Genomic DNA, 24,107 nt, shown 5'->3' with positions numbered 1-24,107 from the left:
CGTAACACGGTGTTTTCCAGTGAATACATCAAATCTCCAGACTGAATCCCACTTGATGGTTACATGGATGCAACTCAGTTGAAGTCAGCAAAGCTGCCCAGGTATAACCGAGGGCAGCTTAAACCTGCCCTGGCATACGAAGCCATGATAACCAACATTTCATTGCAGCCAGGCCTGCCTTTGATTCTCTGGGTCAAGGATGGAGCTTGGGCCCTTCAGGAGGCCTCATACTGAGAGTGTGAGACTGTTTCTTTTGTCTCTTGTTTCCTTGCATGCACACAAAGCAGGCAGGGACACAGGTACCTGCACTGGCGACAAGAAGAGTAGCTTTGGCAGTGGCATTGCCCAGCTTGTTGTGTGCAATGCAGAAGTAGGTGCCTCCGTCCGCCTTCCTCACCCCTTCAATCTGCAGCCAGCTGGACAGCTCATATCTCAAAGGGCCACCTCTGGACTGAGCAGGAAGAGAGTTAGGGCAAATGAGTTCCACAGTCGATCGCCAAACTGGGCCGGTCAGAAAAATGCACACACCCAGAGGGCCTCCAAGATCTCACTGAGCATGGAGGAGACTCACCGAGATGGAAATAAGCGTGTGATGCACCTGGAGAGAGGTGCATGTAAGGGTCACTCATGAGGGCCGAGCTGAGTTGGGTTCATTCACCTGAGTGGGGCTAAGTCAGGGTCATTCACCTGCATGGAGCTGCCTCAAGGATCCTCACCTGGGTGGAGCTGAGCTGGGAGACCCTTTGCCTAGGCGGGGCTGTGACGGTGTCACTCACCTGGACGGAGATGTGAGGATCATCTCCAGGTAGAGCAAATTCTTCTTCATCCTTCCTCCATTCCACGAGGGCCATGGGGTAGGCAAAGACCTCACACATGAAGATCACATCATGGCCCGACACATTCACGTGGTCCTGGGGATGGTGCTTGATCTGGGGAACTGCGCAGAATCCAGACAAAAGGCCAAGGATTTTAGAAGCTCAGGAAGTCAGAACCTAATCCTCCTCCATCACCAGACAGAAATGAACCTCCCTTAACAAGAATCATACAGGCCGCTGCAGGAAGCATGGCAGAGATTTAAACAATCAAAGCATCTTATTAAGCAGCAGCTACTCCTATCCTGTCTAGCCACCCACTCTGTCTGGTCAGCCTACACGGCTAGGAGACAACACAAGTCACCTTATATTGTAACTAGTGCGGCAATGAACCACACCTTCTGCCTGATCCCAGTCCACCGTATCAGAGGAAACAATGTGAGAAATACACTGAATTCATGTTGATTTTAGGTGTCACTGATGGGTCTGAGCCACAGAGTTCGGATTCGGATCCAGGTTGGAATTTCCCTGAAATCTAGGAGCGATCAGATCTGCGATTTGGCTTTTGGCCCATCTCTAGCCATTAATAATAATCATTACCATTAGCTTGCATTTCTCTAGAGCCTTTCATCCCAAAGGAGCCCTGTGCTATAGGCAACTCTTACACACAGAAGAAGCCCCAGGGAAGCCAGTGGGAAAACTTGCATGAGTAAGGGCTACTGCTGGTGTGAGTAAGGGTTGCAGAATTGGGCCTTCTATCTCTAATCCCCACATATGATACATATGGAGCAAATACACATGTAGCACATACATAACCACATTTTAAAGTGCCATATCTCCAGGTGGGGTAAAGCAGCACTGCTGCATTGACTTATCTCAGATGAGGATCTGGCCCCATATACTTATGTACAGTACATATGTATGTTATGTACTTATGGTACATACAGATATACCCAATACATACATTCACATATGGTACATACATATAGTACTAATACAATATACCTATGGTACATACACATATACAATAACATGGTACATAAGACACTGTGTACATATATCCATATGGTACTTGCATACAATATGCATATATACAAAGAATAAATATAGACCATATATATGGTACACATGCACGGTACATACATAAATCATAACTGCAATGCAGCTGCCTGTGGATGGGATGATGAATGGATGTGTTTGTTTTTAATGTACACATGCACCTGAATATTCTCTCTGCCCAACTTCCTTTCATTATAAATCAGCACCTGAAGGAATCCGGCTCTGGCTTTTAAGGTACGCCTGGGAGGGGGCTGGGGAGCTAGCTTACAGGGGAGCCCAGTGCACAAGGAAACCCGATTTGCAGGACAGCTCTGAAAGCCCTTTAGGGCATTCAAGTCCCCTGATCTCTTGTATGGATTGATCAAGGAAGGAAGTGAAAGGGTTTGCTGGCAGAAAGAGATTGAGAGGCTCCACCTGCTCAATAACAGCCTTGCTGAGAGGCCCAGAATGCTAAACACTTCCCTGAAGGGCCCTCCCAGCCATCCAAGCTGTCCGATGATAGACGCCTGGCCAATGAAATCTGCCCATGGCTTGGAGGATTAGATACCTCCTGTGCCATTCTTCACCTCACCCCAGGTATGCTGGAAAAGTGGCTGGATCTCTCTTATATACCTGGGCCACTTCTCCTTCCCAGTCTCTCTCCAAGCAGCAGAGGGCAAACAAGGAGGTGGGCCATTACCTGCTAGGCAGGGCCTATTGCTGGTGATGCTGAGGTTCCGCCCCTCTCTCTCACGCATGGCCTCCTGGAACTTGCAGATGTTCTGGTAGGTGATGTGATCGGAGCCACACACAGCCACCTGGGACCTGCACACACATTGTGGCTCGGGGATCCCCCCACAGCCTAGCTCCTGGATGTCCAGCTGGCACTCTAGATTCTCTCCGCACCGCCCATAGAAGGTGCCACTGCCATCCAGGTCGCAGAGCTGCCCCTCAGCATTCCCGCACTCCAAGCAGCAGCCACAGTGGTCACACACCAAGCCTGCTGAGCAGGTTGTGGCTCTAGGGCACAGCTGTGGCACACACTGACACTGTCCTTCTGCACTCTCTTCTGCCCATGTGAGTCTGGTGGGATGTGGCAAGCAGGAGGCTCCATGGAAGGACCAAACCAGACCCATCACCAGCAGTAGCAACATCCTGCAGATTATCTCTGGGTGCCTCTTCTTCCCTGCAAGGAACAGGGCACCAAGTCTCTTCTGACCCACTGGGAAGCGTGAGCTGGGTTCAGATGGAGCCCCATGTCCCGATCCTCTAGTTTCCACTCAAAGCCGAACACTAATAACTCCAGCAGCATGAGCTGCCCTCCTCTCCCCACCCTCTTCTCACACCCCCATGGCAGGCAGGCTCTGGTTTCGATCAACAGACAGGACAGAGCAAGAGGAAAGAGGATGTCTTTGGAGGGATCCAATCCAGCCCTGGCTGGGCTCCTCCAGAAACCATCTGTGTCCCACAGATGCTTCCCATTAAGAGTTGCATTGCAAAGGAAGATAAATGCAAAAGGATCTTGCCTTGTCTTTGTCGTTGGCTGGGTGGGTTTGTGAGGAGGAAGCGCATGGAAAGGCCTGCTTTCTTCTCAGTCTCTCCTCCTCTCCAGTTCTCTCCGTTTAGCTTTTTGCTCTTTCACCCTCACTCGTATCCTGTCGTCCTCTTTATCTATATTTATGGCAATAAGCCTTATATATAGATAAAGCTCCTTGTAGACTTTGTCTGGGTTTTTCAGCCATCCTATAGACTTCTCTAGCAGGGACAGAATTAGCTATTCAGTCCTAGCGGAGGGATTCACAGCACCTATAGAAAGGTGATCTATTCAGTTCTATGGGGCTTTCCCCTAAGGGTTCTCTGTAAGGGTATGCCTACCCTTGGAGCTGGGGGCGGAATTCCCACCCTAAGGAGACATGCTCACGCTAGCTCTGAAAAGAGAGTGTAGCCAACGTGGATGAGCGGCTGGACAGGCTAGCTGCCCCAAGTACGCGCCTAGGGGCTGGGCTGGGGATGTACTCGGGGCAGCTAATCCATCCTGCCACCCCTGCTGCCATGGCTACACTCTGTTTTTAGCGTTCTAGCCGTATGAGAGCTCACACAAGTGTGTCTCCCAGCTCCAAGTGAGGCCAGACCCTAAAAGTATTGCCGCATTCTCCTGTAAGCTCCCAAATCCTGTAAGTCTCCTACCTGTCTCATTCTAGTATAAATCAGGAGCAGTGCCACTGGGATCAAGGGAGTTACACTGGTGTAAGGGAGATCAGGACTAGGCATCAGCTCTTGCATTAGTGACAGAATGTTGCTGGTGAAACACTGGAGTATTTTAAAAAAGCAGTGGGGTTTTCTCTTTCTGTCTCCACCCTTTATGTTTCTCCTCTCACCCTCCTCTCTTTCCTTCTGATCTCTTCCCTCTCCCTCACACTCCTATGGCCTGATTGTGATTCACTACCACACTGATTAGTACCTTACTCCACAAGCAGTGTCACTGGCTCCATAGGGGCTATTCCTGGCTCAAGGTATTCCTTGTGCATAAAGGCAACCTGTTTCCTTTCTTTTCTCCAATCTCCTTCCTCACTGATTCTTTCTTTCTCAGCTGTCCCTATTTTGCTGAGATCTCCCCAAGCCCCAGGAGTCTCCATAGCCCATCTTGTCTTTGCAGATGCTAAGCCCAAGGTTGATGCATTGCTGCATGCAGTCACAGAGCGATCCTGGACCTTCCACCTTCAAACACAGCCCAGCACAGTCCCTGCAGGGAAGGGAGAAAAATCCTCCCTCCGCTTATATTTGTCTCTGCTGATAAGTTGTGCAGGTGGCACCCTCAGAGACAGCAGGTGTGATTGTGACAGCTTGCTTGATGGACACTAGCAAGCAGCTGTTCTTCCTTTCCTGGGGGCAGCACTGTGTGTTCTGCCCCTGGCCTCCATTCTAGCTTTTGTTTGGAATGAGACTTGATAATTGAGGCCAGACTCCTTCCTGCTGAGCTGCTCAGATCAGAGGGGAAATTTACTTGCCCTTCACTTTGCTTTGACTTTCCCAGATTCCTTTTCAAGTTCCTGCTGGCCCCAGATCAAGGTCATTTGGGCAGTTTGAGTGATCATAGAGCTCTTTCAAGAAGGAAAGACAGCTGGATGTGGGGCTGTTCTGTTCTTTGGAGAATTTTCCAGGAAGAAAGTGTAGGGAAAGGAAATAAAAAAATTGGTGGAAGGGAACTACTCTCTGTGTCAGTTGAGGCAAGGATTGTAGGCACAGGCATGCTGGGTGGTATAGAAGTTAAAGGTGTTGAGATCTTTCATTGTTGGTGGGCTATGTTCAGAGCTAGGAAGATTTCTGGGGCTGGCAAGAATGCAAAAGGTCAGAGCTTATTGTTGGGGGGGTACCACAGACCATATGTCAGATCTACAAACTCTGATGATCAAAGTCTTCATCTCACCTTTGCCCATATACATCATATACCTATACTCACTGCTTCCAAGCTCCTATTCTGCCCACGCATGCCTTGTAAACTGACATGAGATAGAAAAGAGATACCAGGAAGGAAGTTAAAATAGAGATGCAACTACTGCTGTCTATTTGCAGGGTGCCTGCCGTGATGGGTCTATAAATGCCATGCAATGAAGAGCAAATAGAAAGCATTTCAAACCTAAAAAACCAGCCAGACAAATAAAGCACATGGCTATATAGCAAAATCATGCCACAACCCAGCAACAAAAGGACTGACTCTCAACTCAGTAGAAAGAGGGGAAGGGGTGAAATTCTGATCCTTTGCTGTACCTCTGAGTTGTGTATATGGCATCTGGATATTGTGTTGATGGGATAGATAGATAGATAGATAATCTGTTCCTAGGACATGAGGCTAGGATTTGTTTTGTTTGCCTTTTGCTTTAAAAATGTAAGACTTAGCTAAAGCTGCATGCAGCTCAGAGTTGGGGGCTACAGGGCCATACATACTATAGGGTAAAGCCGACATTTTCAGCAATGGCCTCTGATCTGGAATGCCGATGTGAAATACCTCCTGGACTCCAGTTTTGATGAGTACCCACAGCTCTGACTCAAATGATTGTGGGTTGTAAAGATTCAGTCCCTCTGCAGCTCAGGCCCAAGATGTCTCAGGTTAGGCACCCAAAATTAGTCACCTAAACTTAGAGGCTGTGTGTGAAAATTTGGCTGCAAGCAGCCACTCCCCAACATCTTCCCTGAGCTACTTTCCCCAGCGAGTCCTGTGCTGGCACCATGGGCTTCTGCACTCTTGAACATGGTCGCCTGGAATTTCCCGATGTTAATTCATTTATCAGGAGCCATATAATTTTCTACATATTGTTGCATCTTGGTCACTGCATGAGACAGTGCCTCTATTCAAAAGTACAAAGGTTGGTTTAAAAGTAATACAATATATATAGTATATAATCAGCAATAACCCAAATATGATTAATACATTTAACAATACAATTTAGATATTAGCAGCCAAGCATTTGGTTACATCACTCATGGAATATTATACAGGGAGTTGGTTCTGGAAAGCAAATATATGAATGAGTGAAGATTGTTTCACAGTAATTGAGAATTTAGGATATGTTGTCCGTTAGAAAATACAATCCATCAGGGAAGTATTTCCATCCACCGCTGCCATCTATTCCTTCCCTAGAGAGAATGTTGACTGAACAATACAAACATCTTGCGTCATAGCCGATATTCAAGCTGGAACCATGAGGGGGCACCAAAGTTTACATCATCCCTGTCTGTGGAGTCATGATTTGCTTGAAACTAGCAAATGTGTGTGTGTTGGGCAAGGGGGAAATGGGGAGGAGAATAAGGCAAATTAAAAAGTAAAAATCCCCTTTCCTTCCATACATGCAGTCTCTGGTGCTGATAAAGATCCTGAAATGCTTGGCATGGTGATGCCATGTGCTTAAATGAATAGACAGAGAGATGATGTCAGCCAGGCTAGGCTCACAACCAGAATGGCAGAGGTAATGTCTCTTGGATTTATAATGACTTCATAAACAAAACAGCCCGCTGATCACATCTGATTTTAGGTAGAGGAACCGTTCTTAGGGGTGTAGATGCATGGTACTATATAAATAAACAGCAACCAATAAAACAACAATAATACTAGAGATGTTTCTGTATAAATGAATATGTAGTTTGGACTGGAAATTGCCAGTCACAATTAAGGTGGGTCCTGCAAGTCAGGACAGAGGAGCAGTGTAGGTCTGAATAGCAGGGGGAAAAGGAATTGTACTGTATAGCTTGGTAAAGTGCATTAAACAAATTGGGGTATGAAGGATTGGAATAGTGCGTGTAGAAGGTACAGATCAGGGTGCAAATCTTTCAATGTTGCTGAGTGAAGAAGCAAGGGAATAGGATAGTACATAGTGAGGACTGAGGTACATTCAAGAGCCATGTATGTGAGGAGGGTGTCTCAGCTCTGGGCTGGGGTAGGCAGTGCAGTGCATGTTCAGATACAGTGGTACAGCAGTACCCCAGGCACACACCGGGTGGGGAGTGCAGGACAGAGCCAGACGCAGTAGCAGGGCAGTGCCCCTGGCACGGGGCAGGGGGAGGGTCCAGGGCAGGTCCAGATGCAGTGTCAGGGCAGTGCCCCCAGCACGGAGCTAGCTGGGGATGCAATGCATGGTCAGATGCAGTTGAGGATGCTGTGCACAGTCAGATGCAGTAGCAGAGCAGTGACACTGGCACATGGCTGGGGGGGGTGCAGGACAAGGCCAGATGCAGTGGGAGGGCAGTCCTCCTGGCACGAGGCAGGTGGGCAGCACAGTGCAGGACCAGATGCAGTAGCAGAGCAATGCCCCTGGCATGGGGCAGGGGGAGGGTGCAGGGCAGGTCCAGATGCAGTGGCAGAGCAGTGACCCTGGCACACAGCTGGGGTGGCGGTGGACAAGGCCAGATGCAGCGGCAGGGCATTGTCCCCAGATGCAGTGCCCGGTCCGATGCAGTGCTAGGACAGTGTTCCCGGCACAGGGCAAGCGGAGGGTGCAGGGCAGGCTGCCCCTTTGGCTCACAGCCAGGTCCCGGCCTGTTGCTCCGGCGCTGCCTTTCCAGTGCGTGGCCCCTTTAAGAGCCATGTAAACAAAGCCTAGTCCCCGTCCCTCCCCCCGCGCCTCTCTTAGCCGCCGACGTTACTGCGTCGCTTACGCCGCCGTAGCGGACTGCGCCATTCTCTAAACCCCGCCGCCCCAGGGCTGGCGGCGGGGCCCTTTACGTAAAGTGCGGGAGCTGGAAGGTGCAGCGCGCAGGCGCGGCGGCCCGGCCGGGGGGAGGAGAGAGGAGCATGAATGGAGCAAAATGGCGGATCATGTGCAGGTGAGGAGGGAGCGCGCGGGGGAGGGGACAGCCGGGCAGCTCGGCTCCGGGCCGGAGGCGGGGGAGACCGGCCCGCGGGAGCTGCTGGGGCTGAGGGGCCCGGCTCCCTCCGGGGGGCAGCGGGCACCTCCGGGGGTGTGGCTCGGATCTGGGGTTGCGGAGCCCCCCCGCGCCCCGTCAGGCGTGGCGCCCCCAGCATGGGGCGGCGGTGCCAGCGCTCTGTGTGGGGCGGGTTACGGGCAGCCCAGGAGGCTGAGCACCTCCCCCTAGGCCCGGGCCGCCTCCTGCTAGGGCAGCTCTCCTCTGATAAAGGGGGGGGCTTCCCCCCCCCCAGTCTGGGCCACCTGGAAGTCAAGGGGGGCATAGACCCCCCCCTCCGACTGAGTGGTGCTTGTGTATTACTACCCCCTACGCACACGCACATGTGCACTGTGCAGACTGGTGGGAACCAGGGGAGAGGCCTTGCAGACCAAGGGGCAGCTGGGTGCTGGGCCCTTCAGGAGCAAGGGGTGCCTGAGCACAGACTGCACACAAGGCAGCAGCTGGTGGGGAGAGCATGGGCTGCATTATGTTACCTGCATGCAGCTTTTGCTCACTTGAGTTTCCCAGGTGCCAGCAATTAGCAGCAGCCCAAGAGTGGTGGGAAACAGGCTAGGGTGGGCAGCAGCATTGGAGGGAGCCTATCACTGCAAAGCTGGTGGCGAGAAGGGGAATTTGAGGCACAGTTGTCCAGGATTGGAGCCCTCAATCTGCCATCAGCTACTACAGCTGGGCACTTTACTCCAGGAAATAATGCCTGAAAGCACTGCAGAGTCAGCGTTACCTAGAGTACCTGGTCACTCTTAGCCCACGTCCAGACTAACCCGCGGCATCGGCGGGTTAAAATCGATTGCTCGGGGATTGATATATCGCGTCTAGTCTGGACGCGGTGTATCGATCCCCGAGCGCGCTTACATCGATTCCGGAACTCCATCAATCCGAACGGAGTTCCGGAATCGACACGGAGAGCCGCGGACATCGATGCCGCGCCGTCCAGACTGGTGAGTACCTTGATTTTAGAAATTCGACTTCAGCTATGTTATTCCCGTAGCTGAAGTTGCGTATCTAAAATCGATTTTAATACCTAGTCTGGACGTGGCCTCTGTATCAGAGGGCTTTGAAGATCTTCCTGGGTTATTTTATAGGCAGAGACGATTGGAAACTTTTGCCTGTACTCTGCTAAGCTCTTCTGGTGTTCACCCCCTTTCGCGTTAAGCATAGTAAGGGGCTGCCAACCCCAAAGTGAGAAGAACTGAGGGAGCTTCAAAATTGACATGGCAGAAGTCTTGGCTTTGGGTCTGACACCATGGCCTGGATTATTTGTCTCCCATAACCAGGTAAATAAAATATCTGCTGATGTGACGTTCATATGGTTTGAGACAGTCGGATTCTGGGCCCTATTGCCAGGATCCGTGGGGTGAAATTAAGAAAGGGAAAATGCAGCTAGAATATCAGAAAGAAACTTTCTGCCTTTGATATATGCCATATGGTGGTATGGTCTTGCAAGGGAAGCAGTGAAAATACCTTTATTTGTATGTTGTACGGATTGCACGAGTCTCTGAGATGTGTCAGCAGTCGAGAACAATGGCCAGGGATTGGAGGAGCTGACCTGATAGTTAACTTTCCATCTTGAACTTCAGTGATACTTTATTGAAGGGCATAGCAGTGGTTGGTAGTGGTAGTGTTAACTAACATCAAGGTTTTTTTAACTGGATCAGTGGTCCTCAACCTTTTTCGTCTGGCAGGCACCAGATGAAGGACCATGGCAGAGGTCTAGCATCTGCTGAAATGCTGCTGAAATTCGGTGGCGAAATTTCGGCAGTGACGCCTCTCGATGATTCTGCTTGTCAGTTGCAAGAGGCATCATCCAGAGACAATGCCACCAAATTTCGGCGGCATTTTGGCGGATGCTCGACCGCCGGCCAGGACGCAGGCGCACCACATTGGGGACCCCTGAACTAGATGGTATTGGTGATCTTTTTCTGAAGGCTTTAAAAGCAAGCTTTAAAGTGGCTATTATTAAACATTTTATTAAGAGACATTGTCAAATTAAAAATTGTATGTAAAGCTATTGTCTATCACTAATAACATCATAAGGTATTAAAAATGAAAGCTTCAAAATTCCATTTCACATGATATGTGTGTCCTTCAGTTTTTTTATTTCTCTTTGCTTGGACATCTAAAATCAATGTAGTCGGTTTCACTTTTATGTAAGAGTCAGTTTCTTTTTCAGGGTCTTACTTTTGCAGTGTTTACATTTGAAACACTAAATGGGAACTATTTATTTAAAAACAACTGTTTCAGTTGGATTCAAAATAACAGCTTGTGGAGATAAATTTTGTAAGATCTCTAAATGTAAACCTTGAGCCAAATCTAAGTTGATAGTGTCCCTGTTAACAGTTTATACAGCCACACTTTCATGAAGAACATTGTAAAGGACTCATCCTGGAATTAGAAATATTGCAGCAGAATGATAGTATAGAGGAAATAATGTTTTCCCAATATAGTGATGATTTAATTTGTGATTATATGTATGATATCAGAATACAAAAAAAAGTTTTTATAGTTACTTATTATTCAGGTAACTGTTAAATATATTCTGCATCTGGTACCTCTGTGAACCACAAGGGTGAGTAGTTTATTAACTCAGAATATAGCCCGTGTAATTCTCGGGTTGAGTATAATCTTGTGGGGTTGAAATAATCTTATCAAATGCAGCCAAGATAATCTGTTGGGGATTGCTGTGTTACTAAACAATTTATGTGCCATAAAAACACTGGAGAATGGCTGTATTCTTTGCTTTGTCATTAGTGACACATCAGCTTCACAACTTAACGTGACTTTACGGATAGACTCACAGAATCCGGTGACACAGTGTCTCTTGCTATCCTTGTCGTTTTTAAAACAGGCTTTTTCTTTTTTAAATATTGGGTCAAGCAAATGGAATTTGGGGCCTCAAGAACATAATTCATATTGCTAGCTTTGGGTGCACTAGTTAAACTTTAACATAAGAAGCTTGAAGATGTTCCACTCCAATGGAGATTTATTGCAAGTACTGTTAACCTGTTACTAAGCTACAGGAGACTTATCAGAAGGCATCAGTGCAATCTTTACAGCTAGTGCTAATGAACAAGTTACGTATCTGTAATGGAGTTTTTTATTTTATTTTTGTCTTTTTATTTTGCTTTGAGACAAAAAAGTATAGCACTACCTCTGAAAAGGCTCTTCTAGCTTCCTTCAAAGCTGCCTCAGGATTTCTGGATTTTTATGGCTAGGGGAAAATCACTGATTAGATGAGTGGATTCAATTCCTGTTTGTTATAGTGGGGTTTTTTGTTTTTGTTTTTTAAACAAAACAAACCAACACACTATTTCTAATGCTGATCCAGTTGTTTGGATATTTTGTGAGTAGGCTGTCTGGGGCTCTGTTATAAACTATGCTTGTTTAAAAAAAACTGGAACACCCCTGATACAGGGAGACATTGAATATAAGTTTGGATGAGTGAGCATATAACTTGAGACTTGATTCTGTTTTGGATAATAGGGTGTTTCAGATAACTGATATCTGGATGATATAGTATATAAGACTAGCAGCAGAGTGGCCATATTTTGTCAAACTTCCAGTCCAGTTATTAAATATTGACTCCACAGAGTTACTGTCATTAGAACTTGCATGTTATACTTAACAAAGTGCAAAAGTGTAGATTTATTTATAATTATTATGAGTTATGGAGTTTACAATATGATGCAAGTTGATGAAAGTGGAAGCAGAGTTGAGTTCTTCGAGACCACAGCTGAAGGACTGTAGCATCATGTTATGTAGCTTTTTAAAAGATGGAACTCTGTGAATGTAGAAAATCCCACTTCTTTTCTGAGTGCAATCCGCGTAGTCAAAGCCAGTTGGGATAGTTTTCTGCTGGACAGCTCTTCAGAATTACTGTGCAGGGTCTAGGAATGAAAAGGACTGTAACAGAGAATTCTGTATCATTGTGTGTGGCTCTGGACAGCTGTGCGGTCTTAAGACGACTGGTATAGATGCTCTTCCCTTCCTGTCTTTGATTAAGTTAATGTTTCTACCTGCTTTTTTCAGTCTGTGAATGTCATTCCAACTCCAACATCTGCGATGGAAACAGGAGATGAAGGAGATATCATTAGAAAAAATTTTGTGGGGAAAGTAGTGATAAGTTTTTTCTTCTCCTTGGAAACAGATTTGTTATACAGTATTTCTCTTTCTTAGATCTAGGATTTGATGTCATACTGTAACCTAAAATGGGTAAACTTATTGGGAGATACCTGACAAGTTGGAATATGCTTTTAGGGAAACTGTTGATGTAGGGCAAGGGTAACAACGTGCTTCTGTGGCTTTGTGTGCTGAGTTATACCTGAAGATTCCCCTGGACCTGAATATAAGATCTAATTACGTCAATTAAAAATTGTTGCCTCACTTTTATCGGTGATCATGTTATTTTTACCTGTTCTGAGTAACCTGACTTGTAGGTTTATCCTGCAAGAGCTTTTGAAATGTAACAGGTCAGGTGCTGTAGGGGTAACTTCATAGGTACAGTAGGTGGTCTGAGAGAACTTAAGTGACTGCTTGCATATGAAAAACCTAGGTTCAAGTGATATGGCAAAAGTAAAGGGATGTTAGCCATTTGATTGTAACTTCTAATTAAACTGGCAGCAGTTAATTCAAATCAGCAAACTTCCAACTCAGAAGAAGCCTATATTTGTGCCGTAAGATCGATTCAGATGTGGAGCCAGGTCCTTGAAGTTCTTTGGTGGGAAGCAAATGAAGAGGCAGGATGAAATATTTTCTTTCATTGTAAATTAAAGCCCTCTCACCTCGGAGCTATTGTATTGGAAACAGTGGAAAAATGTGGTTGGAGACATTCTAATAACATCTGTCCTTGGATGAATGGAGAAGCAGAGTTAAGAATGGAAAACTTGAGACTGAAATCAAGAGAAATGACAGTTTTTCCCATAAATATATTGGCATGTAGTGCATATAACCTGAAGCATGAAATTGAAATATTTGTTTAAATAAAAACAAAAAATACCTGTGTGCATGCATGCTAATAGCCTCTTATGTGTGATTCTTAGGGTACTGTTTGTTTGGGTTTTTTTAATGAATGTCCTGCAGGGCCAATGCCCTGCCACTCCCAAACCCTAGTACATCAACAAAATTCAGGAGCTATTTCTGTATTCCAAAAGGACATTGTCTTGGATCAAACACAAAATCATTTGGCTCTGGGAACAAGTAGCACATTTTGCCCCAAGGGAAACCCTGAAGACTAGATGTGTATTTCCTATTTGCTATCTCTGTAGCCTCATGTTTGGTTGGTAAAAGAATCACAATTTAGCCCACTGCCCAACTACAATTTTGCGTAGAATACTACATTGTTTGTCTTTGTTTTTAGTCCATGCTTTTACCTTCGGCATGTCATTGGGCTGTCTGACAGCTCTTGTGAAGGACTTTTCCCAGAATAGTCTATCTGCTCAAGAACCAGGGGAAAAATACACAGTGCAACTTAAAATAGTATTACCAGCTTTTCTTTCACAAACTAGATTTTTATTTTACTGTCCAGCCACAGAGCAGCAGAATTACTGAATAACTTGTGGCAAGTGGATCAGAATGACATTTTAAATGGAACCCAGGAATACATGGATTTAGATACATAAATTTTTGGTACTGTGATTATCGTCATTTCAATGTCAAAAGTCTGAAAGTAAAACAAGGGGAAGCTCAAGCTCCAGCTCCTTTTCAGCTTGGGGGACGAAATCACTGCAGTTGGTTAGCTGTTTCCATTCTTCCTCTTAGCCTGTCCCGGTGGCTTGTCTTATAGAATGTGCTACTCTCCTAGGAAGCAGGTAAAACACCTTTTGTAAGAGACTGCTGATCTCAGAGGCACCACATATAAAGGCATGTACTCCCTCTGTCCTCTATTCAGAGATGATTGTGTCATGAAACAGTTATGTCTGAGAGGAGAGTGGAGGAAAATGTGTTGACATCTTCAAAGTTTTTCACACTCATTAGTAACTTGTTGAGACAAAAAGGATTTCAGTGAAATCCTATCCTCCATCAAAATTAGTGGGAGGTTTTACCACTGATTTCAATGGGTTCAGAATCTTGCCCTCAGTTTCTAGGTAGGAATACCTTCTGTAGTTCATCTAAAGATTTCAAAGCACTTTACAAGATTAAGTCTTGCCTCCCTTCCCCCCCATGACATTGAGGCCCATATTACAGAGAAAAAAGGCACAGTGTAGTGAAATGACAAGGTCATACAATAAGTGTCAGAGTTGAGACTAGGGCTACGTCCAGACTACCCGCCGTATCGGCGGGTTAAAATCGATTGCTCGGGGATCGATATATCGCGTCTCATCTAGACGCAATATATCGATCCCCGAGTGCGCTTATATCGATTCCGGAACTCCATCAACCCCAGTGGAGTTGCAGAATTGACAGGGAGAGCTGCGCATATCGATCCCGCGCGGTGAGGACGGGTGAGTAATCCGATCTTAGATATTCGACTTCAGCTACGTTATTCACGTAGCTGAAGTTGCATATCTAAGATCGATTTCCCCCCATAGTGTGGACCAGCCCTTAGCTATGTCTGTGATGTGATGGGCGATCACTCGTTACCGAGTATGCTCATCTTCCATGAGAGTTATGGGTCCTCAGGTGGCTAATAAGGCCAATCCTGCATCTACGCTGCCATTTTCAGTGCTAAAACTTTAGTCGTTCAGGGGTGTGAAAAAACACCCCCCTGAGTGACAGAAGTTTTAGTGCTGAAAAGCGCCAGTATAGACAACGATGGCTCCCGACGATACAGCTACCACTGCTCATTAGGGGTCTCTTTTTAAATCACTGGGAGAGCTCTCCCCCAGCGATAAAGCTTGTCTACACTGCCCATGTCACAGCATGACTGCGCTGTAATGTGGGCAGTATAAACATACCCTAGAACTCAGGAATCTGGGACTCCTAGCCCCCGTTCTAACAGACTGTGTTCCCTCCAATACTAACACCATTAGAGAAGTATTAAGAGAACGCTGAACCCTCTGTAATACAGCAAATCACTTCCTTTACTGTTCATATTGTCCTGTTGCCCTTGGTTTTGGGCAGTGTCTTGCTATGAACTGCAGTTGGTCTGATGCTCAGACCAACTATAGCAAAGTACAAAAAAGTCCAGACTTAAGAGGTAAAATGTTGTTTGCTGTTTTGATTCAGCTGTGTAATTCAAGGAGACACTTGTAAATCATTTGTGATGCTCTTTGAGACTAAATCGTTTGTTTGTCTTAGTTGCCTGCATTTCCTTTTCAAGTCAACAGAAGGGAATACTTAACCTTAGACTTTGAATTTAGCCATGTATGCTGTGGACAGGGGCTATGCAATTCTCCAAACACAGCTTAGTCAGTACAGATCTGGAGGATCTATACAGTTCTCACTGTACCTCATGCTTGACCTCCAACAGGCTCTCTGCGTTTCCCTATGCCATCTAACTGTGGCACTGTTAGATTTTTTTTTTTTTTTGTCTAAATTAAATGGTGGTTTTGTGCTTTGAGGGAAATAATTCTTGAAGAATTGCATAATTGTGACCCCAATCAGACTTGAATAAGATCTTTAGAGGCAGTGTAGTAGGGCCATTGTATAAAGTACTAAGTTAATCCAGCAAATGTGGCTGTACAGTGCAACCATACATATGTGCTCCCTGTACTGACCTTCACTGAAACATGCAAAGTGAACCCATATAGTGGTGCCGCATAAATGGTTATGGTAGTACATTCTGAGGTTTGGTTGTGTTGAATGGATATTTAGTATGCAGTTACAGGTGCTTGCTGGCTATGTTTTTATTTGTTAATGCTCACCGTGTTCATGATTGCCTACAGGGCTTAAGCAAGCTTGTTATGAAGAAAATATTACTCAGGGAGTTGGAATATAGTTCAAGGATAACTCCACCTGTGTCTTTTGGCTTGCATTATTCTGAGTGCATGTGGTACTCCTGGGGGAACTCTGCATCTCTGCACATGCGCAGAATTCATGGGCCCCGCAGATTTCTTTGCTTCCCCACAGAAAAATGACTTCTGTTGGGGAAGCAAAGGTAAGCCACAAGAGTGGTCATGCGCCCCTCCCCGGCAATGCAGGAAGGTTGGTTTGGGTGTCCAGAGCAGCCAGTAGAGACGTAAATCACCACCAGAGGGTATGGAGGGGGAGCTGGGTAGTTGTGTGTGTGTGTGTGAGAGAGAGAGAGAGATGCTGTCCCTCTTGCTCACTATTGCAGCACATTTGGCATGGAGGGGCAGGACTTTGGGGTGTTTCTGAGGAGGGCGCGGGGCAAGCTCTGTCCCCTCAGGCAGAGCAGTGTGTAGCACTCTGCCTGCTTAGTGAATTGTTCCTATTGTTCTTAGAGAATTCCCCCCAGGAGTATAAAATGGGTGTAAAAATGTTAAGGCTCCTTTACATTGCGAGTGGATAGTTGTAAAGGACAGTGTGGCCTTATAAATGCTTATGGTGCTTTAGTGATTAGAACTGGTCTACATTTTTGAACTGAGAAAATTTCCTATCAAAATGTGCTCCATGAACTGTTTGCTACTGACCTTTTTGGAGATGGTCAGGAGCCAATATAAATTGTGAGTTTGAGTCCCCAAGCCTCGTTTGCTCTTCAGTTGTGTATGATGTAACACGAAATGTATGGCTGCATATATTTGTTGACTAAACTAGAAGTAAAGGGTCAATACTAGCTACATTACTTTTAGATGGGGGGGCAGTCCTCCAATGCTCCCCACTCCCATTCTCCATCCATTGTATTGTAGTTCAAATATGTTACCAAAATAAATTGAAACCAGTGTGATTATATTGCTTTATTTTGACAAAATATGCAGAATTTTCCAGAATTTTTAATTTTTTGGTGCAGAATTCCCCCAGGAGTAATGTGGTAAGAGATCCTCAGATTTGCATGAAGATAGGTGATAAGATTTCTGGTTGTTGCTTTTCTCTGCCCCGCCCCTCCTCCTCAAGTGCACACTGGTCCCTAGAACTTTTGGTGAAACGTAGTTAGTAACCACTCACTTAGAAAGCATCTCTGCCAATGTCAGGACTGCAGCTTGATATGGAAGCAAACATTATATCTGAAGTCTGTTCCATGCTCCCTATAACTAATGTGGTAATTTTGTGAAATATTGTGGGGCTGTGTTTGTCCCTTCGTTATCAGAACCAGGGCATCAGCCTCACATTTAAATAGTCTGTTTCAAAACATGAATCTTTCACGTGATTTGACAGTGGACTTGATTTTTGGGTTAAGTTGGGCATCCTTAAGTCTGATTGTCCCCAGTGGGAACTGAAGCTCATTAGCACCTTGCTGGAGGCATTCAGTACCTTTCAGGATTGGGCCCAAGAACCTTTCTCTCCTCCCTCCCCCTCCCCCCCATGGTAAAGCGTTTTGGGAAGTAAAGGTAGGGTTCTGCATCTGCTCTTTAAGGCACTCAGCCCCTTCACTGTGCTGTGAATGTGTATAGCGATTGTACCTGCTCAGTTTCTTAGAAAGAAGATAATCAGTTATTGCATTTTAGAAAAATGAGTTGATGTCACAGAGTAAAAAGTGGGCTTGAGGGTCATTCACATAGCAGAGCTAACAGATTCCAATCGATTATACAGGCACCACAAAACAGAAAATATGCTTTAGCAACTAATTGACAGTTTCAGCATTTTAGGGTGCACTTGTCAGTGACAAAGCTGGGGGTAAGTATGTCTGCACTGCAATAAAACACCCACGGCTGGCCCAGGTCAGCTGACTTGGTCTGGGGGCTATAAAGTGGCAGTGTAGATGCTCGATCTGGAGCCCAGGCGCTGAGACGTCCGCAAGGAGGGAAGGACCCATAGCTCTAACCCTCATGGGGCAGAGCATCTGTACTGCAGTTTTAGGCCATGCAGCCTAAGCCCTGTGAGCCTGGCTCAGCTGATCTGGGCCAGCTGTGGGTTTTTCGTTGCAGTGTAGGCATACTCACTGTGTCTAACAGGGTATCTTGTTATTTGTCACTGGTCTGGGTTGCATCACATCAGCTGCAAACTTGGCTAATTACAGCTGGGCATGGAATGAAGTACACTGCTTTACATCGCTTTTTGTATCCGGAATGCAACACTTGTTTTACATCACAGCTTTCTGTTGACACTGTGCCATTTTAATTAGGGTTATATTGTGTGCCCGCATAATACTCTGGCTGCAGAATTCCAGAGAACTGAAAACTTACCCTGTGTGTGGCATACACCTAAACCAACAGCCGGCTTGTAGTAATAAAAGCCATAAAATTGCATTTCAGTACTGTAATTTCTGCGGATGAGAAGTGTGGCTCTGAACTCCCTTCCCATGCCCTTGTTTCTGAGGTGACTTGGGCTGCTCATGTGTAGAGCATTTTACCTTGTCTCCCTTTTAACTTTTTTTATTTAAAGATTAATTGTTACTCCAAACCAAGACCTCTTAAAATTAGCATCTAGCCCCTCTTCTCTCCCTGCCCCATATTGCTAAAGAAGTTTTTTTTTAATATATATTTTATTAAAAACCCAGGAACAACATAAATCAAACAAGAAGTTGTATGCAAGAGCAGGACAGGCAGAATGTGTAATTGGCTAGCTATCTAAATCAGGTAGACTGAAGTTGTTTGAATGCAAGTTGATCTTCATTTGATTTCTAGTGATGGAGAACCGGTCACTAGTAGCACATCTGTATAAGGGGAGACTTTTCAAATGGGAGTTGGGTATCTTTGAAAATCCCATCTTGTCAAGTTCGAGGCATCGATAAGACAATGTACATGTGTTTAGCTAGACAGGCAGGAAGATAATGACAACGTGGTCAGTAACAATGACACTATTCCCTACTCCATTTCATGCTTCAACTGCCCAAGTACAAATCTCTAATTATCAGTTTGTTTTTCTAAATACATGGAATAGTCATGCACTTTCACAAGGTAAGCCATTGACTTTCTATAGCCACTCCCATTCCCCAAGGTTGTCCTTTTTTTAAAAAAGCTTTTCTTAGATTAAAAATCTTCCTGCTCCCTTCATCACACCTTGTGTCATCATGGAATTCCTCTGTTCTCTTTTCTTTTCTCCTCGTAATACTTCGTGCACTCAAAGTGCTGTACATATTCCAGGTTCTTTACAAAGAGGGAGGGAGATGTTACAATCTCCGTCTTACAGAAGAGAAAAACTGAGAGTGGCCAATGGACTAGTCCAAGACTCCGCAATGATTTAGTGTAAAACCTGGGGTGAAAACAAGGAGCTGCAACCCCTCTCCTGAGTCCTTTGAGCCACATTTCCTTTTGTGCCTCCTTATGAAGTCAGGTATATGCATGTTGAGAATGTACTCGCTAACATCTTTAATCGCTTGTACAGTCTTGGGTTTAATTGGCTGATCATTCAAGCAGCCACTGGCTGGCCTGTGACATGCTTTATAAAGGTGCAAGGTTGCCTTATAAATTGAACTATTAAGTCCAGTTCGCAGCCAGGTGTCCTCTTTGTTTAACAAAAAAAAAAAAATAATAATAATCAAATCTGAATAATCCATTGTGACTGGACTGGAAGGCATTTGCAATCAAAGCTTTCTGTGCAATTCTTTGTTAAATTCTTGAAAATTGATGAAAAATGTAAAGCTCTTGAAATATTTTATGATCATTTCTATGGTGCTCACTAATGTGAAATCTCTTTTAATTCACAAATGCCAGAAAATGTATATTGACCTTGTAATTCTCAACACTTATTAGAGGAGAGAACTTTAATCTCCTATATTCAAACTGTATTCCTATATATTTTTAAGTCTTATCAAAATAATTTTCCCCAGGTGGAGGTAAATATTGGGTAACAGGTAAAATGCATTCTTCAGATTTCTTCAAAATACAATATTGACTCTGATTTTCCATTTATAAGATGATTTCTCAGCATAAATTGTAATGCTCCCCTTATCTGCTATCCAGTAAATCATTGGATGGAAGGGAGGGCTAGAATTTTTCTAGGTCAGCCTCTCCATTAAGCAGGAAGTGACCCATATTGTTTTCCATAACTTTTTAAAACCTTTTCCAAAGCCCAGGATGGGATAGTATTTACCAGTGGTGATTTTTACCAGGTAAAATCATGGGGCTTTCTTACTGCCCCAGGAAAAAGTAGTTAGTCCCATGTTTTAAAAACTTTGTTAATGCACTCCACTTTACGTTTATCTATAGCTACTGTATTCAAATTGTGGTTACATAAGGCTGTAGATGTGCAGATTTAATATACAAGTAAAAAGTAAAATTGGAGTGGATGTTATACTAATATATGTAACTATAAATACAGAGCATCAGAATGTCTATGTTTTGGTTCACTATTTTCTCAAGGAAGTTATACATGTCATGACTCATTTCATCTTTCAGTATTATATAAACCAGTGGTTCTCAAACTTTTGTACTGGTGACCTTTCACATAGCAAGCCTCTGAGTGTGATACCCTCTTCCCCACCCCAAATATATAAAGTTTTTTTTAATTTATAACACCATTATAAATGCTGGATGTAAAGTGGGGTTTGGGGTATAGGCTGACAGCTCGTCCCCCCCATGTAATAACTTCACGACCCCCTGGGGGTCCCGACCCCTTGTTTGAGAACCTCTGATATAATCCAAAAAAAACCTGACATTTGTTTATATGAAAACAACATAATACGGAGTTGTAGGCTTTGAAGCACTAAGCAATCGGGATCATGCAGAGTTGCAGACTTCCAGGCCAGGTCCATTTGGCCACGCAGCATTCTGTAGGAGAAGACCAACTTTGATGTAGCAGAGAGACCAAGCCTATTCCTCAGTTTTGAATGGAAGTATCTGAAGTTTGAAAAGATTCATTTTATGCTTGCTGAACTTGCTAGACACTGATGTGATTATTTTCCCCAGTTTTCATGTTTAAACAGGTATTTACCAGTGCTCTGTTCTAAACTAGTTTTTCCTGGGAAATTGCCAAACCTACCAAAGCCACCCATGTATGGGGTCGTAACTACAGTAACTCCTTGCTTAATGTTGTAGTTATGTTCCTGGAAAAAAAATGCGACTTTAAGCAAAAGGATGTTAAGTAAATCCAATTTCCCCATAAGGATTAATATAAATGGGTGTGGGGGGGAGGGTAGGTTCCAGGGAATTTTTTTTTTCACCATACATACGTACACACACACACACACACACACACACACACACACACACACAGTATAAGTTTTAAACAATTTAATACTGGTACACAGTGATGATGATTGTGAAGCTTGGTTGAGCTGGTGAAGTCAGAGGGTGGGATATTTCCCAGGGAATGACTTACTGCTAAATGAGGAACTAGCAATCTGCCGAGCCCTCAAGGGTTAACATGTTGTTAATGTAGCCTCACACTCTACAAGGTAGCAGGAATGGAGGGAGTGGAGACAGCATGGCAGAGACAGAGAGACACACGATGTATATGAGAGAGAGATGTGCATTGCCCCTTTAAGTATGCTGACCCCACTCTAAGTACCCTGCCTTTTTAAATAGATCAGCAAGTTGAGACAGCAGCTCCTGCCAGCAAGCTCCCTCCATCCTGAGCCCTATGGTGTGTCCCCTCTGCTCTATGGAAATGAAGTAAGCGGGGTGCAGGAGCAGGGGGGAAGGGGTCACCCTGACTTTAGCCCCTCCACTCCCTTGCACAGCAAGCAAGAGGCTGTGGAGAGCCGCTCCAAGGCAGAGAACAGGAGCAGCATATGGCCGTGGGGGGAGGGACAGCTGAACTGATGGCAATTGATAGCCTGCTGGGTAGCTACCGCACGGGGAATTTAGGGGAACAGGGAGCTGATGGCAGGGGTTGCCAGTCCACCCTGTCCAAACCCCCTACCAGCTAGCTGCGCCAGGCTGTTCTTTCTGCAAGCAGTGAACAAAGCAGATGGCTGCCAAATGATGTTATAAGGGAACACTGCACAACTTTAAATGAGCATGTTCTCTGATTGATCAGCAATGAAACAATGTTAACTGGGATGACTTTAAGTGAGCAGTTACTGTACACCAGTGCCCAGCAAATCTATCCTATGAGTAGATAAGTTCATAAAAATATCTTATTCAAGAAGATAAATGTATCCTTTTAATAACTTATTGTAGTTATCAGTGGACCACACACTTTCACCTCTTAATAAGGTCACTATAAAAACAGCAGACACCATTTTCCTATTAGTGAAATGCAGCCACTTCAGAGCCATCTCTTAATCCCTCCATCCTATTCATCTCTTGCCAGTAAAATGAACTCTTCATTGGTATACCTTCTACACTGTGCTTTCAGATATGTGAAGGATTAATTTTTCTCCTGCAGTGGTATTTTCTGCATGGTTCTCAAATATATCTCTTTACTGGTCTATCCAGTAACCTGTCACTTTGAATTAATAGTATTGTTTTCTGTGTTCACATTAGGTAGAAGTGAAGTGTTTGTTTCTATATCATCCAAGTGTTTTTGCTTAACTTCCTATTTGAATGCTCTGTGCTTTTGTATCAATAGCTGGGTGTGTTTGTGAACTTGGTGATTGCAGGAGTTATAGTCCTTGGATGTTGTACTTGAGAACACTGCTAAAGAAGAAATATCAGTAGAGGATAATGTTCTAAAGTGCCTTTAGTTAAATCAGTAAGTTAAAGATAAGTTTGCAAGCTTTGCTGAGCTTCTGCAGTTTTATGGATGAAGAGGTACAGCAGTTCATAGAGGCTTTTCACCTCCAGGGTGTTCACTGGTTATGGAACTCAGCACACATCTCAGGGGTGGCTCTTTTTGTTTTTTGTTTTTGTTTTTTTTAAATCTGGATGAGAAAGGAGCTCTGGACCCCTAAGGAATCTGCATAGTGCATGGCTTCGGCTTGTCAATGCAGAGTGCTTGATTTAAATGTTGGCTTCTTTGTAATGTGTTCCTATTTAGGTAAAATATTACTTCTGCGGTATCTGGAACATACTGTCATTCACCAGTGTGACTGTGAAATGTGTAGCAGGGGGAGACTCTGCGCTTTTGATTGTTGCACCTGAAGGCTGGCTTTTGTTTGCACAGCTAAAGCCCCAAATGTTGTCTGTAGCTCGTGTTAGTTGAGGGGGAAATATGATCCAGGGATTTGAAAGCCAGCTTGTTTCTTCATGGCAGCAAGCTTTACAAGTACTGTAGTTGACTCATCTTATTTTCCCATTGCAAATACCAAAGCCCAATGAAATTCCTTATCTTCCATTCCTGTCTGTGTCCCAAACACAGTGGAAGAGATTACAAAATATTTTTCCCCCTCTTTATAACAAAATGCAAGTTTGTATGGGAAAATTGATCTGTGACTTTAGAAGCAGTTCACTCTTAAGGTAAGGTAATTGGTACATCTCCAATTATTACCTATCTCCTAGAACTGAAAGGGACCTTGAAAAGTCATTGAGTCCAGCCCCCTGCCTTCACTAGCAGAACCAATTTTTGCCCCAGATCCCAAAGTGGCCCCCTTAAGGATTGAACTCACAACCCTGGGTTTAGCAGGCCAATGCTCAAACCACTGAGCTATCCCTCCCCCTCTTATAAGACTACTTGTTAAGTTTACAAAAGACATCTTATTTAGTTAAAAACTAAGTTTTTTGGAACTGCAGTATTCTCAGATGATGCACTCCAGGGATTATTTTGCCAATTTACCAATCAGAGTATTATCTTCCCTAACTCTTGATTTGTTTAGGGCACTGTGTGTGTGGTTTCAATCCATGTCAACCAAGATAACCCATTGTTTCACAGCTGCTCCTTGTGCTTGCAAATGAATGGTGATGATTCTGTCCAAGCTGTGATGTGTTAATGGTTCTGTGGTTCTTCACCAGAAGTGAAGAACCACAATGAGCGTTTGCTGTATTTGTCCAATTTTGAGTTATGAAAACAAAGGTTGCACAT

General features: G+C 44.7%; 2 protein-coding genes across 2 annotated transcripts in view; one reads left to right on the top strand and one right to left on the bottom strand.

Annotated features, from left to right (window-relative positions):
- Positions 1–450: 450 nt before the first annotated feature.
- On the bottom strand, positions 451–3,449 carry LOC127044958 (kazal-type serine protease inhibitor domain-containing protein 1-like). Its single transcript, XM_050940292.1, has 2 exons — positions 2,551–3,449; positions 451–937 (listed from the first exon to the last, which is right to left on the bottom strand). Exons 1-2 carry the CDS (start codon positions 3,002–3,004, stop codon positions 684–686), a joined length of 708 nt encoding a protein of 235 aa, XP_050796249.1. The 5' UTR covers positions 3,005–3,449; the 3' UTR covers positions 451–683.
- A 4,529-nt stretch (positions 3,450–7,978) lies between these two features.
- The window catches only part of XPO7 (exportin 7), an 81,913-nt gene continuing 65,784 nt past the window's right edge, over positions 7,979–24,107 (top strand). The window contains exons 1-2 of the mRNA XM_050940374.1: positions 7,979–8,168; positions 9,353–9,544. Of these exons, the coding sequence (XP_050796331.1) occupies positions 9,482–9,544 (63 nt within the window). The 5' untranslated portion in view covers positions 7,979–8,168; positions 9,353–9,481. The remainder of the gene's footprint in view (positions 8,169–9,352; positions 9,545–24,107) is intronic.

The sequence above is a fragment of the Gopherus flavomarginatus genome, chromosome 2 (assembly GCF_025201925.1).
Source record: "Gopherus flavomarginatus isolate rGopFla2 chromosome 2, rGopFla2.mat.asm, whole genome shotgun sequence".
In the NCBI taxonomy this organism is placed as follows: Eukaryota; Metazoa; Chordata; order Testudines; family Testudinidae; genus Gopherus; species Gopherus flavomarginatus.
Note: the sequence above shows the minus strand (reverse complement) of the source record. Positions and strands in the feature narration are given on the sequence as shown.

Bases quoted from the DNA above. Each gene is read 5' to 3' on its own strand.
- LOC127044958 (XM_050940292.1), bottom strand. From the start codon at position 3,004: ATGTTGCTACTGCTGGTGATGGGTCTGGTTTGGTCCTTCCATGGAGCC. The intron at 938-2,550 runs GTAATGGCCCAC...GATTCTGCGCAG, and splicing joins CAATAGGCCCTGCCTAGCAG to TTCCCCAGATCAAGCACCAT.